The 16,075-nt window shown below is 38.3% G+C and overlaps 1 protein-coding gene across 3 annotated transcripts in view; it reads left to right on the top strand.

Annotated features, from left to right (window-relative positions):
• The window catches only part of ATP11A (ATPase phospholipid transporting 11A), a 120,856-nt gene that overhangs the window by 56,056 nt on the left and 48,725 nt on the right, over positions 1 to 16,075 (top strand). For all 3 annotated transcript variants that reach the window (XM_040662546.2, XM_040662539.2, XM_046906768.1), the window contains exons 2-4: positions 2,586 to 2,708; positions 13,999 to 14,088; positions 15,813 to 15,893. In XM_040662546.2, the coding sequence (XP_040518480.1) occupies positions 2,586 to 2,708; positions 13,999 to 14,088; positions 15,813 to 15,893 (294 nt within the window). The remainder of the gene's footprint in view (positions 1 to 2,585; positions 2,709 to 13,998; positions 14,089 to 15,812; positions 15,894 to 16,075) is intronic.

Genomic DNA, 16,075 nt, shown 5'->3' with positions numbered 1-16,075 from the left:
ATAAGAATATTTGCTAGTCTTCAGAAGTGGTATGAGCATTCAGAATGGCAGTCTGCTTTTGAGATTGTGACAAGCCAAATTAGAGATGTGGGAGTTGTCTGGCTGGAAGATTAGTGTACTTTTCAGAATAACCCACATTCTAATTTCAGGTTCCCACTGCAAGGATCTGGCGTGTGAAATCTGTGCCCTCCCTCAGAAGTCAGTGATAGAGGAGCACAAGCTATGACTAGGCCTCTGGTGTATCTTAAGAAGGGCTTCATGTAACTTGCATTCGTATGATATGGTTAACTAACTCCTTAAAGGTACTGAGTTAGATAAAAATGTACATATTAAAGGAGCTAACAAAAGCAAATGTCTTTTCCTTTAAGTTTTAGTCTTAATTCTGTAATTTAGACCCTTCAGCAGCTTCTAAACATAATTCCTTTGTTTTCTGTCATAAGTAAGAATTAGTATGATTTAGGGCTTTTTCCTAACTAGTTCAAGTATAAGGACAGCCAAAGTTGCTTTTGTTTAAGCTTCTTTGTTTTTTTTCTCTTAATTCACCTTACAGTTTGCTTTATGGCCTGTCAGCCATTCTGTGGATAACAGCCTGAGTTCTGAAGCTCTTATTCCTATACTTCTGCTTTGCATTTTTTTTTTCTTTCCACAAAGAAAGCCATTCATGTCACATAGCATTCATGTCAGATAGATAACTGTGGTAAAAGTGCTGCTTCAGGTTTTCAGGGGATTACAAGAGTTTTATACGTACATTTAAACAATTTTTATTGAAAGTTTGTTCTTGATGTGTTGTGCGTGAAACAGCAGAATGATCAGATAGAAGAGAACCAATGAAAGAAAAGTTAGGGTGTATGTTTTTGGTTAAGCTTAAGGATGACATTTTATTTTAGACTTACCAGCCATATCTGCACTAGTAAAGTAAATCTACCCAGAGCTATTGTCAATAAGACTGATTAGAAGAGAAGAGAGATTATGTCACTATGATTAAATTCTATTGCCAACTATTGTGTGACTTCATCCAGGTGCTTTGGGGAATGATGCTTTGGCTCCGCTTGACTACTAAACTACTTCTGGTATCTTTGGTTATGTTGCCAAATATCACCAGTGCCCAGGGACGCTTGGGGGAAGTATTTACTATACATTGTTGCAGAAAAGGAGTTTCCATCTAATTTACTGCTTGGTTTAATCCCAGTGGGCAGCTAAGCGCCATGTTGTCACTCGTTCAGTCCTCCACAGCAGGATGGGAAGGAGAATCATAAAGGTAAAACTGCAGCATCTCATGAGTTGAGCTTAGATGTTTTAATAGCACAAAATCTATACATGCAAGCAAAGCAATTTGCTAATTTCCTTTGGCAGGTAGATGTTCAGCCATTTCCAGGAAAATGAGACTGAATCACACATAACAGTTACTTGAGAACATTTATTTTACTTGAGCATAACTCTGATCTTCTCCATCCCACCCCAACCCTGCTTTGCAGCACTCCTTCCCTTCCAACTTTTATTGCTGAGGATGTTGTTCCTGTAGTGCAGGATAGCTTTTGTTCAATTGGAATCAGCTGTCTTTGGCTGTGTCCCTTCCCAGTTCCTTGTGCACCCCCAGGCTGCTTAATGGCAGGGCAGCACAAGAAGCAGAAAAGTCCTGGAGACAGGCTATCCCACCTTGCTCAGTGCCAGCTAAAACATAGCTGTGTTGTCAACACTATCTTCATTGCAAATTCAAAAGGTAGTACCGTATCAGTTGCTGTGAGGAAAATTAACTATATCCCAGCCAAAACCAGGACATACAAAGTATACATATATACATAATTACAGCATAAAACAGAGATTTTAATTTCAAATTGGTTATGTACTTAGACGTTTAATTTACTCATCTCTTTACCTAGCGATGTTTTCCAAATAGGGGATGCCTTGTTTCTCTGTCTAGATCAAGATATTAGAAATGTATTCTGTACTCAAAGCATTTTTCCTAACTTAGGTGGGAATTAATGAAACTGTGGGCTAAGGAATTAATTAGCTTATCTACAGCAAATTGTATGTTTTTACATACAATTAACTAGAATATAAAGGTGGAGTGGTGGAGTTTCATGAAGCAACCATGAGCATTTCACTTTGGCTCATCTACTTGTAGATACAGCTTTCATTGAGGAACAAAGAATGTGAGCTGACATGCTGAGTTCTTTCCTGGCAATCTAAGATTCCCTACAGTTGCTGTGTATCTCAGGATATTGTTGTTGCTAGTATTTTGGAGAAGACAGGGCTTCTCTCTTAAAACAAGGATATTTACAAATAAACTACCAAGTTACCATTCTTCTTTTTTCAGTTATAAAACTAAGAAGTCAGAATAGTAACTTTCATGTTTCCTCTTTAAGAATAAGTGGTGTTTGGTGCAGATAGAGAGTTTTGAGAATTGACTTAAACTTGTCTTTTAGCGGTCTTGAGATTATACAGAGAAATGCAAGGGATCACACGTTGACTGCTGTGTATGTACTGATTAGATGTGTTTGGTTTCTTGAGTCTGCAACTGATCTTACTGCAGAAATACTGAGTGAAGTGACATAATAACTTCTTTTTTTTTTCCCCTTTCATAGTGTGCTGGAGAAGAGAACTGGGTGGACAGTCGGACTATTTATGTTGGGCATCGTGAACCACCTCCAGGCACTGAAGCATACATTCCTCAGAGATTTCCAGATAACAGAATAGTCTCATCGAAGGTAGTGTTCTTTCACTCATTTGCATAAGTCAGTTTAAGTTATGCTTTGTGTGTTTATTTTATTCCTCCAAGATGATCTTTCTGTACTACCTATGTTTATGCATATGTAAATGAACATCTCAAGTTTCTTCCACAACAACTAATTGTCATATTGCCTCTCATATGAGTAGGACTAAAATAACTCATCCAATGATCAGTGTAGTACGTAGCAAAGTCTTAGAATGAGGCTGTGCTTTTCCTCAAAGAAATGAGAAAGTAATTTTCATTTGGGTTGATGCTGGAGAAAAGAATATATTCCCAAGGCAAGACTTTGTATTTGTACATCTTCCTTTTTAATTGAGAGCATTACCTCGAAGTACAAGAAGTACTGTGATCGATATATGTGATCTCCACAATAACAGTGTTCCCTTCAAAAGCTCACACTGACAAAAGAACCTCTTAGAAATTATAGGATATTATTACCCATCTAACAGGTGGATCAGTCTTAAATCTATCAGAAGTACCAAGATTTTATACCCTTTAGAAACCATACAGTTTATCACTCACTGTAAGTTTACAACTTCCTGCTTCAGCAGTGTTGTGTGAACAAGTAAGTTTCTGGTTTAGACAGACTGGGTTGCCTTAAATGTTTCTGCTCCAGTAGCATAGAAAACCGAACACTTGTAGCTTTCTATGTCGCCGACTCCCCAGGAGCTTCATGTATTCTATGTGTTCAGATGTTAAACTTCTTGAGTGCCCACCTGCAAGCCAGTTATGAAATGACAACAAGGGGAAATGATTTTAAACTCAAGGAGGGAAGATTTAGATGAGACGTCAGGATGAAGTTTTCCACTGAGAGAATGGTGAGGTACTGAAACAGGCTGCGCAGAGAGGTTGTGGATGCCCCATGCCTGGAGGGGATGTTCCAGGCCAGGTTTGATGGGGCCCTGGTCAATCTGAACTACTGCCAGAGTTGGCAACCCTGCCTGTGTCAGGGAGGTTGGAAGTTAAATCATCTTTGATGTTTCTTCCAACCCAAGCTGTTCTATTATTCTGTGAATGACTTTAAAAGAATAGCTTTTACTGGAAAAAGTTACTTTTAAGCAGTAACTTAGATTCACAGACTTGCTTTGAGAACCTTACTAACACTCTAATCTCAGAACTGTATGTTTGCATACCTTAGTGGATCTGAACACTTGCCTTCCATTAATATATGGTAAAGCTGTAATGAAAGTTGCGCTTCTCAATCTGTCTCATTTCTTAGATAAAATTTTTTATTTTACTATCTTCCTTCGCTACAATCTTTACTATCTTCTTTCTATATCTCTTTCAAAGACAGTATGCCTAGAAAAACAGCCTAGTGTCTAAACATCTTTAATTAGATAAAATACTCAAAAGGTAACGTGGTAAGTAATCCAGGTGGAATATGGTCAGACAGGTACAGTAGGAAATCCTGTACTCTTCATATCACTTTGTGTATTATTGCAACATAAACACATTTTATGCACATCTTTGTACTTGTGTGACATTTTAATCTTGTACATTTCGTCTAGAACTTAAATACATAAAGCTATTGAAGTAAGTTACTGCCACTGCTTTTTGAAATAAAAAACATCCTACTTAGTTCTACAAGATGCTTAACATCTTTTTTGACAGTGAAATTAGAAGTTTTGAGTTACTATGCTTTGTAGAGTGAGATCTTAAATGTGGTTTAGTGTGAGAATGAGCCAAAGCTCCTTGCCAACAATTATTAAATATGTGGAATTTTAATTAGCTCAAGGAAAACGATTTCACTGTATTTTGATACATTTTCAGTTAGATGTTTGAAATATTAGACTCTTTAGCTGTCAACTGACTCTGTAAAAGCTTTTCCATAAACAAAAGGTTTTTAGTAGAAATATTTTTATACCCGTATCTCATACTTGTGGTTTATACATTAAACTTGTTACACTTTAGATAAGTAATCTAAGTCTTCACTGTAAAAGTACAGTTATGATTATGTAGGTAACTTCAAGAGTAATGCCTCCTGCTTATTTCCATGGAAACTACAACAGAGACAGAGTGCAATAACACTATTTGGTAGGGTAAATTCTCAGTTATAATACACTAGTTTCCAGCATAGTCACCACTACTAGACATACATTTTTGCCAGTGATGAGCAAGAGCCTATATGTTGCACTTATAAAAAATCTGCACCAGCAGAGGTGACTTTCTGTCAGCAGTGCTGAAGCATACCACCTCATCATGCAGGCATCCATTGTTCAGTTTCCATAAATGTTCAGCAAGTATTGATGAATGTCAATTGGTGCAGTTTTTTCCACATGGAGGAATTCAATGATAACTCTTTGGTTCACCTGCACTTCCTCGTCAGGCTCCGTTTTGTCAGCCTGCCCTTCCGTTGCCATCTGTCATACAGAACATAACAGAGTGTTGGCGAACAGGTTCAGTCTCTACTGCCATAACACCAGCATCTTCCTCTGATATTGTGGGCCAACATAATAAAATGGGAAATAATACATTCAGAGCAACCCTAGTGTTTTTTGAGGGAGTAGAGTTTGCAGAAGTCCTTTGCATAGTCACACAGTTTTTACAATACAGTTCCTAAGAGTGCAGAAAGTTCAACTTAGATTACAATTGTCTTGGTGTAGAGAACTTCTCGTGCTATGTTACCTATCCTGTCCTTTGCAAGTAAACTTGATTACTCATGTGTTCTATCCCAGGTTTTCTGGGTAAAGCGCTACTGTGGTTTGGCTTGCATTGATTCTTGTTCTGTAAGCTAGCTAGCTCACAATCTTTCACTCTGTCCCTCTTACTTGCTCCCTTAGGAGCTCTCTGAAGGAGTATCTACCACAGTTTAAGACAGCCTTAAACTTAGTGAAAAATAATGTAATACACAATATTATAAACAGAAATTCATAGTTGTTAGAGTAAAATACATACATGCAAGCACGCTATATAACATTACCTCAGCCATGAAGGGTATTTCTTTAGTTTTTCATCAGTAGGACAGACAGTGGCTTTCAGCAGTGGTTTTATAGGTCTTTAATGCTTATACAGGAAAGATGATGATTGCTCTTCAAGGATGAGAGACCCTGAACTTCTAAGTACAAATTCTACCAATTTAAGACAAATTGAATTTCTAAGAAGAGTAGCTTAAAACCATTAGGAAACCGCATCAATTGGACTGTATGCTCCCATATTAACAAATGTCCTGTCATAAAATCCCAGAAAAATATATGGCCACTTGAAGTAATTGGGAAAGTCTGAGGTTTTTTTCTTCCAAAGGTAAACTTCACGATGCTGCACAAGAGGTTTCCTGGTGTCAGCAAGATGATAATTTGATTCCGGTACAGGGGGATATTTCTTGTATATTGCATTGTCACTGTGGAATGTGGTTAATGCTCTATCTGTTCAATGACGTATTCCTGCTCATGAAAAAACTGATCTAGACAGATGTTGGGCAGACAAAAATGCTTTTTTGATTTCATGTGACTTTTAACAATGTATTACAAAAAGTCTGTGTCAAATTAATAAAAAACAAAAAAAATGGGTTTAGCCTGTGCATACAGTTAGCTTATAGTCAAATGTAATGACCTTTGTAAAGGTCAAATGTAATGACCATGACCTAGATTCTTACGTGGTTCTAGTTTTTAGCTACTTCACCTGCATGGACTGCTAGTCTTTAATGTAGCTACTGTGTGCCCTTTTTTTTGTTAAAAATATTCATATTTTGAAAGCATGTACTGGTCATTAAAACTACTATTTCAAAAAGACAATTTTACTACAGTAGCGGTTAAAACAATTTGGTAGGGAACACCTTTTTTTTTTTTTTCCCTTCTATTTCTGAATTGGAAGAACATCAAGTTTTTATCAATTCTGCTTCTATAAGGTGATAAATTACAACATAACTAATATGAAACTTCCTTAAGGTCCATACTTCATACTTTGTGCTCAGGCTGTCCCTACACACACACACACACACACACACACACACACACACATCACAGCATGTGGAAGTGCCAAACCACCTAATATACTGTCATGGGAACTGCTGAAGTCCCACCTAGTGCAGTATCTTGTCGCCAGTGGTAGATGCTTAAGGAAGGAAGCAACAAGTAGGCATAGAATGGTACTTCTCAATAGGATGTTAGTATTACAGAATGTTAGGGTTGGAAGGGTCCTTAAAGCCTATCCAGTTCGAACACTCCTGCACTGGACAGGGACAGCACCCTCTAGATCAGGTTACCCAAAGGCCCATGCAGCCTGAGGCTGAACACTTCCAGTGCAGGTGCATCCTCAGCTGCTCTGGGCAGCCTGTTCCAGTGCTTCACCGCTGCCAATATTGGTTGATCTGTGATTTAGCCAAAACCTTATATTTAATACATGAGTTTTTGGTCTGAATTTCTTCATTATTTTTTGAACCCACATGAATTTTTAGAATAATTAATGCACAGTGAAGCTTTAGAAGTTTGATAAAATAAAGCTATAAACTTTCATTTTGAAATTCCTACTTCCTAATTTTCCGTGATGATTACAAGTCCTTGAATCTGAAAGCAACCATTATTGTTATTATCCTCTTGATTCTGTTAGTGATCTTCTGCCATACTCTTTCCAGGCTGAACAATCTCAGCCTGTTCAACAATTCTGTGCAGAAGTAGTTCATACGTCTGGTCAGATTTGACTGTATCTTTCCCCAGCTTTGTTAGCATTTAAGATTGTGAAATGCACAGGCCATTCTATGTATAGGCTATATAATCCATATAGCTTTGGATTTACACAGTGGCATACCTAATTTTTTCTTGTTTCGTTTTTTAGTAATTTCCAGTGTTCCATTTCCTTACCGTAGATTTGCTGTCTTCTGTATCTTCATATCACTGCTGTATTTCAAGGATTTTGTTCATTTGTAGACAAAATAGGGTTTGCAATTCCAATTCCAGTTGAATCAATGAACTAAAGACTAATTGTTTGTATATACATATGCCTTTTTTGAACAAAGGAGAAGGTACATAGAAAAAAAATTTGGCGGGAGCTCTATGGAATTCTCTGAGAATGTGCTGAATTGCAGCTGCTTACTGGTTTAGGGAGAACATGCAGAATGAACCACAGAGATAAAAACTTCAGAGATTCCTACCTAGATATAATCTGAGTGAAGGAACATCAAATTTCCAGTGTGTCATACTGACAAAAATACTGGGAACACTCTGCAGGGAGATGACATTTTTTCTGTACTACCCATGGAGAAAGCTAGGTTAGAGAGAGAGACAGAAACTCTGGGTAAACCTTTAGTTCTTCTTTTCACTCTGCGGGTAATCAGTAGGTAGCATTTTGCCTTAGCCTGTCTAGCTTCAAATTTTTAATGTCATAATTGCATGAAGGGAAACTTGTACAGCTACAAAAGACACTTGTGTGTCCATCACTGGCATAACTGAAAGTAGTGGAGTTTAAGCCTCCGAAAGGTTGATGCTGAAAGTAGTAGGCTGAGATTCCCTGAAATGTAAGACTGATTCTACAGTGGAAACAGAATGGTTACTTGAAGAGTTTACCCTTGCATAAAGACTTCATTCAATTGAAGTTATGATATGAAATTATGAAATGCAGACTTAGAATATAGCTTTATTTCCTTTTGTTGCTTTATAAGAAGTGATACAGTGAATTTTAGATGGCAAAATAATACTATCTCTTGCTTTTTTGAAATGCTATATGGCTATATTCACTGACCAGAAGTGCTCCCATTTTTGTTTCACAGATAATACTATTGTCTGTTACTTGCTTGTTTCCTTGAGGCTTCTCTTCAAATGCTGATCCAAACACTGATTTGTATGAGAATAGCCTGAAACAATAATATTGCATGTTGAGAGTCCTCTGAACTGAAAGCAAAATCTTAGTTCCTTTCAGTGCTAATCTGATTAATTGTGAGTCATCTCAATCTTAGTGACTAGTAGTTAAATAAAATTAAGTAATTCTGGCATTTTTCAGAGGATACTGTTGAAATTTTTCCTTCTTTCAGCAGAAATTTGTGCTCGCTTCCATGCAACACTCACTTCTAGCGTCCTGTTACAAAACCACTAAGACTGGAGGCGGTGAGGCTCTGTTCTTATTGCTGTGCTACATTTGGAAGAAATCTTAACTCTGAAGTTTAAGAAAGTATTCAAGTACCTCCGCCACGACTTGAAACTCAGAGGAGACCCGGGCTGTCCCAGACCTCTCCAAGGTCATGGTTTTTATCTGTAAGGATTTGTTTGATCTCTGTGAGGACGTGACACAACAGCTTTAAGTTGAGGAGTTCAAACACAGCCCTAAGCATTGACATTTGAAAGTCAAAAAAGCATCTCAAGCCCATAGTGAAAACTGGCACGGCTCTGTGTGTGAAGCACAAATATTTGTATAGTGTCCCTTGTGGTGCAGAAAAAACTGATAGACTTAAGTGTATATGGGAAAGGTACCAGTCAAGGAGTGTTTTGTGTGCCTTTTAGCATGGACATACCGATCGGCTCTAAAAGCAGCTGTAAAGCACAGCTCCCACCTTGGGCCCAGGCACTTCACTGACTTGTAGCTATGCAGCCTGAAGCAGAAGATCAGATCTGATGCTGCAGGGGTTAAAATAGCAAGGTTTACCAAGATGTGTCTAAGAGCAAGTGGGACAGGTGCTCTTAGCAATGAAGAAGAGTAAATAGGCTTAATCTGAGTCAGTCGCAAATGCTTTCTCATCAATGGACTTGTCTTGGTCCCAGCTAATGGGAAGCAGTACCTTTAGAATGAAGTCATAGGATGCAGTGCATCATGCAGTTTTCCTTACAGGCATGGTAATGTAGTTTCTTTCTGTGGATAATGCCCAGTACCTCCACAGGGCTAGAAGTAGCTATTAGCTCTTCATGATCCTCTTCTGGGTAGAATTTCCAGGCTAGTGGCTCTCTGCAACCTCTCTTGTACTCCCAAGAGAAGTAATTTGCCACACCCCTCACTCAGCCCAGGATTAAGTTGTTTTTCATTCTCTGCTGGTACAGAGTAAAGTTTTGTCATATAAATATGGAGTCTGCATGTTAGAGGGTGGTGGAGGGGGGGTTGGGAGAAAAAGGAAGGAAGGAAAGGAAAGGAAGCAGGCCCAAACCTCATACTGTTCCACTCACTGCAAAGCTTAATTCTCTTCCCTTTGCATATGAAAAAGTGAAGCATGTCTGATCTCATACACACTATTACATCTCTTGTACTAACATTCTCTGAGACTGTTAGTTTCTTTAACTTGTAATATAATCATATATAATATAATAATCTTCAAAATGCTGGGGGATGCAGTTGTCAGAGGAGTTCCTGGAGATACAGCCTCAATCAGATGAAACTGAGAATTGTTAAATTAATAAAGGACCATGAAGGATATCATTTTTCAGTTTGTGGCAGAAATCTGGTTTTACAAGTAACTATTTTTAAGGAACCTTATGACAAAATATGTTTGTCCATTCGTGGTCCTGTATTTTATTTTCTGATAGATAAAAGACTGAGCATAGGAATGCTGTGATTAATGTGCGTCTCACTGGGAATTAGTCTTAGATTTCGTGCTTGCTACCCTTGACCTAAAGCCCCAAATGTGTACTCATTATTTGGACTTATTTCCTCAGATCACTATTTCTGATACGAGCCAGGATGCCACTGGACTTCTTGGCCACCTGGGCACACTGTTGGCTCATGTTCAGCTAAGCATCGACCAGCACCCCCAGGTCCCTTTCTTTTACACAGACTTCTAGCCACTCTGCCCCAAGCCTGTAGAGTTGCCTGGGATTGTTGTGGCTAAAGTGCAGGACTGAACTTCATCTCATTGGCCTCAGCCCAGCTATCCAGTCTGTTCAGATCCCCTCTGTAGGTCCTTCCTACAAGCAGATCAATGCTTCCCCCCAAGTTGGTGTAATTAGCAAACTTACTGAAGATGCACTCCATGCCCTCATCTAGGTCATCAACAAATATATTGAACAGGACAGGCCCCTGTACCATCCCCTGGGGAACACCACTTGTGACCAGTTGCCAGCTGGATTTGATTCCATTGACCTCCACTGTCTAGGCCATCCAGGCAGTTCTTTACCTAGCAAAGACTGTACCTGTCCAGGCCACAGGCTGCCAGCTTCTTCAGGAGAATGCTGTGGAAATCAGTGTCAAAGGCTTTGATGAAGTCTAAGGTAGACTATGTCAACAGCCTTTCCCTCATTTACCAGGCGGGCTTCTTGATCATAAAATGAGATCAGGTTAGTAAGGAGAGACCTGCCCTTCATGAGCCCGTGCTGACTGGGCCTTATCCCTTGGTTGTCCTGCACATATGCCCTGTGGTCTCCCTTAGGATGATCTGCTCCATAACCTTTCCTGGCTGACAGGCCTGTAGTTCCCCAGATCTTCCTTATGACCCTTCTTGTAGATGGGAGTCAAATTGGCAAGCATGGCAAGAAAATATCCAAAGATAAATGGTATTAGCTCTCTACCTGAGAACAGTATTCTGATGCATTATAATATGTTCATTTTTAAAGTCTTTTTTGCCAAGGTTTTTATTTTGCCTTGCATACAGTCATGACATAAATCTTGTTCTGAGTGGCAACCTCTCTGTTTCTCCTAGGAGCGATTATGATGGCTAAACGTTAATTATCTATTTGTAGATAATGGTGGTTGGGAGAGCGAGGGAGGGAAGTATGTCTAGACATCTTAGTGATCTTTCTTGCCTAAAATCCTTCAAAAATTGTTACTTCTCCTTTGAAGAAGAATAGACAGAATAAATACATGGTATGTTTGAAATCCAGAATAATAAAGTTCTAAAATTCATCTGTTTGTGTATCACTGTTGCCATTTAAGCTTCTCATTAATGTGTATGTCTCTAAGATTATAAAGAGCAAGACACCTTATTACCAATTCTGCTGTCTGTCACTAACTACGAGGGAGAAAACACATGGTAGACTTCCCTTCTCTGTATTCAAATCACATCTCTCCCCTTGCTTATCACAACAGGAACTTTAAATGACTGGGACTATTGTACAAGGAAAACTCCTAATCCAGTCTAACCAGTTTTATTTTCAAATTGTGCAGCCAAAGCAAGTAGCTGGGTAGTGGGCAGTGTGAATAGAATTCCAGTCCAATGCAAGTATTCTGACTGCAGGGTGAGAGCACTTAACTTTCCAGCTCTTACGTGTACGTTTGCATGGGTTTTGGCTAACAGGTGATACAATATTGAATTAACTTATTAAACAGAATAAGTGTTTACTTGATAAATATTCTTGACACTTCATAAAAAAATAACATTTTGTTCATGTCTTACACATGTATAGGCTTTAGCCCCAAATAAAAGTATAAGGCAGGGGTCCCTCACGGTTCTGTATTGTAAGTGGCATTGAATGTTTTTGTATGTGACATGGCCACTGGGATTAAGTGCACCCTCAGCAGGTTTGCACATGACACCAAGCTGTGTGTTGTAGACACACTGAAAGGAAGGGTTGCTATCCAGAGGGACCTTGAGAGGTGGGCCTATGCTAGCCTCGTGCAGTTCAGCAAGGTCCTGTGCCTGGATCAGAGCAGTCCCAAACACAGATACTGGCTGAGTGGAGAATGGATTGAGAACACCCTTGAGGAGAAGGATTTGAGGTGCTGGTTGATGAAAGACAACATGAGCTGGCAGTGCGTGCTTCCAGCTTGGAAGGCTGACTGTGTCCTGGGCTCCATCAAAAAAGAGGTGGCTACCAGGGCAAGGGAGCTGATTGTCTCTCTCTACCCCACTTGTGTGACTCCACCTGCAAAATTGTGTTCAGCTGTAGGACCCCACTCATAAGAATTGTTGAGAGCAGAGGGCTTTAAAGAGACATCATAGTGGCCTTTCAGTACCAAAATAGCCAACAAGAAAGCTGGGGAGGGCTGTTTTATCACGGAGTGTAGTGTTGGAACAAGGAGCAGTGTTTTTAAATGAAAGAGAGTAGATTTAAATTAGATCCATGGAATTGTTTAGTTTCAAGTTAGATGGGGCTTTGGGCAATGTATTCTAGTGAGGAATGTCCCTTACCATTGTGAGATCCATAGGAACTGGATGGTGTTTAGGGTCCCTTCCAATCTCAGTAGTTCTGAGATTCCAGACTTTACATAGTAAGATTTTCATGTACAAAGACGACATTCTTCTTGGAATTCTTTTCCATCTGCATGTGGAACAGAGATTCCTTCTATAACTCCAGTTTCATTTTCTTTCAGGGCCAAGTTTAGAAGATGTGTAACGTGGTATAATTTGTGTATCTGTATGCATCAGTGCAATCTGAGCAAATAATTAGTAAAAGCTTCTTAACATTCATTTCAAAGACGACTTGCTAACTTGAAGTTGTCATTTTGTGATGTGTCAAATGATAATTTGGATAATAAGATGATACAGTATTAGTTTTCTTAAGCAGTTTTTCACATTTGTCACACAGTTCTAGATGACATTTTTCACATGCATTACCAAAAGCAACGCTCTCATCCAATTTTTGGAGCTACAGAATGATTTGTATAAGAAGAGTAAGGTTGAACTTGCTGCAGGGCAGGAGAAGGGACCCCATGTCACAAGATTCTCTCACTCACTTTTATGCTTTTTTTCTGTTGAATTTTTTTTTATATATTCTGTTTGCACTTCACTATGCTGTATTTCATTTTTTTGAAGGCCAGGTTGGATGAGGCTTTGAGCAACCTACTCTAATGGAGGGTGTCCCTGCCTATGGCAGGAGGATGGGAGCTAGATGGTCCTTCAGATCTGTTTCAGCCCAGGCCATTCTGTGAAATTTTAGTTATTTTTAAGGTTAGTAGAGAAATATGCAGTCACATACTCTCATTCAGAACCGTAGTTTAATTTGAGAACTACGTTTGCATCAAAGCCAAAGTACAGAGGATGGCAACTTTTATTTGGTCTCCAATTTGCTGTGATTTCATAGTTGATGCTCAGAGTGCCACCTACCTCCTCAAGTCGCGTGTTCAAAATGAAGTGAATTAAAAACAATGTTAAGTGTCCAAGATGTTTTTTTTAATGTTTTCATTGCTTTAAATGAACTGTTCTGTAACTGAATTATATTGTTACTGTTCATAAGGTCCTTGGTATCAAGATTATCTCAGCTCAGAAAATCCTACATAATGCAAATGATGTGATTTTAGGAATATATTATTGCCAATTAAAATTCAGTTGCAGTAAGCTATTAAATAAAGTAACAAAAATAATACAATTTTTAGTTAAAATTAATCCTGGATTGTGAATTATGCATTTGTTGGATTCTTAGAATAAAGAGTGTGAATGATGTTTCTCTCCTAAGCAGTGATAATCTGTGCTTTGTTTTCAGTACACATTTTGGAACTTTATACCAAAAAATTTGTTTGAGCAGTTCAGAAGAATAGCTAACTTCTATTTTCTCATCATTTTTCTTGTTCAGGTAAGCTACTCCCATTTTGTAATAAGTTTCTGAATTTTTCCTAAAAAAAAAAAAAGAAAAGAGAAAAAAACAAGGACTTCAGAAAAGTTTAAGAAACCACTGGTTTTGATGAATGGAGAAGTAAATACTCGAGCTTGGTTAGGCTTTTACACTGATGATGTGACAGAAGGGGTTTTATTTGATTCCCAGGTTGTAAATGTGAATCTAACCTAAAGGCAAATTGATACCATCGCTGGTTTGATGGCATCTCTTGATTAAATGCAATAGAATTTTAATCTTTATTTTGTAGTAAGTAAGCATCCAGATGAGTACAACCATTCTTGTAAATTATGTTGATGACTAAATTTTGCTAGTTATGCTAAAAGTTATATTTTTTTATAAGAGAACATTCTTTTTACAGAAATTTTCCAAGTGCCCGTCATTAAGGCCTGCAGAGAAATCAAAGTATGGATGCTTCTTCAGTGCTTGCTTAGCATACTACCTAAATTCTTGTTTTTGTAATTTTTACCTCCAGTAATTAATTTGTTGCTTTCTATACATCTTCATTCTGAACCTTTCACAATCACTTAAATGTATTAAAAAATAACAATCTATTAAATGAAAGGCTCTATCACTCAGCTTGCCAGACAACATAAAAAGAAGAGCTATTTGGATTCTCCGAATAATTTGATTTTCTTACAGACTGAACTGTCCCTTGGATTCTACCTCTTTCTCATATAATTGCAGAAGTCACAGCTCAGTATTTCAGAATTTACTCTTTGTGTGCATAAGAACATCTGCATTGTGCAACATGAAAACAGAAGTAGGCTGATTTCAGATTCTGCTCAGCTTTGTCTCCAAAGCTGCAGCTTTCCACTTTCTCTCATACTTAAGCTCTTGCGAGTAAATAAAATTTATTTTCTAGGCATTAGTATCTGAATGTGATCTAAATATATGTAGCTTGTTCCAAAAGTAATGCCTCCTATTTATTTCCATGGAAATGACAACAGATACAAAGAGCACAATAACACTGTTTGATAGAACAAATTTTCAGCTACAGAGTGCTAGTTTTCAGCGTAGTCACCACTGTTAGCTATGCATTTTTGCCAACGATGAACAAGGGCCTGCATGTTGCACCTATAAAAAATCTGCACCAGTGGAAATCTGCACCCAGTGTTGCTGTTGCCATTGTTGAAATGCACCACTCATGACCTCACTGTGCTCACATCCATTCTTTGGTCTGTACAGCGTTCAGTAAGCACTGATGAATGTCAGTCGATGCCAATTTTTTATGCATGGAGAAATTCAGTTCCACATCTTTGCTTCAGATGCTTTTCCATGTCAGACGCTGTAGTGTCACAGTGCCCCTCTGCTGCCATCTGTCGTACAGCGATGTTAGAATAGTTAGCAATAACAGAATTGGTGGGAAGGTTCAACCTCTACTGCCGTACCACCAATGTCCACCTCTGACGTTGTGGGCCAATGCAGTAAAACAAGAGGCATTATTTTTGGAGCAGCCATCATAGCATTATAGGGTTTTTTTTAGCCTGTAATTATTTCCTGATTTTTTCTTGGTATTACATAATATTCTTAAAATCATATTAAAGTACTGCCCTATTTAGTTGAAGTTCCATGGTACTTTGTAACATATCAGTGAAAAGAGTATTTGAAATGTCTTGATTGCATAATTCACTGCTTACATTTATATAAATATAACCAAAATATATTTGTTCCTTTTGTTGCAGTTGATCATCGATACACCTACTAGTCCAGTTACAAGCGGACTTCCACTTTTATTTGTCATTACTGTAACAGCTATCAAACAGGTAAGAAGTTTTCTTAGCAAAAGTAAATATAAGGAAAAAAAATCTGTTTGTGTAGCATTTCATTTCTCCCTGTCTTTTTGTGTTAGGCCATCTTAGGTCAATGCCTAAAGAATTATTGTGATGAACTTGGACAGAGTAATGGTTGTTGTTGTTTTTGGGTTTTTTTGTGGCTATAATAGAAG

The sequence above is a fragment of the Gallus gallus genome, chromosome 1 (genome assembly GCF_016699485.2).
Source record: "Gallus gallus isolate bGalGal1 chromosome 1, bGalGal1.mat.broiler.GRCg7b, whole genome shotgun sequence".
NCBI classification, from domain to species: domain Eukaryota; kingdom Metazoa; phylum Chordata; class Aves; order Galliformes; family Phasianidae; genus Gallus; species Gallus gallus.
Note: the sequence above shows the minus strand (reverse complement) of the source record. Positions and strands in the feature narration are given on the sequence as shown.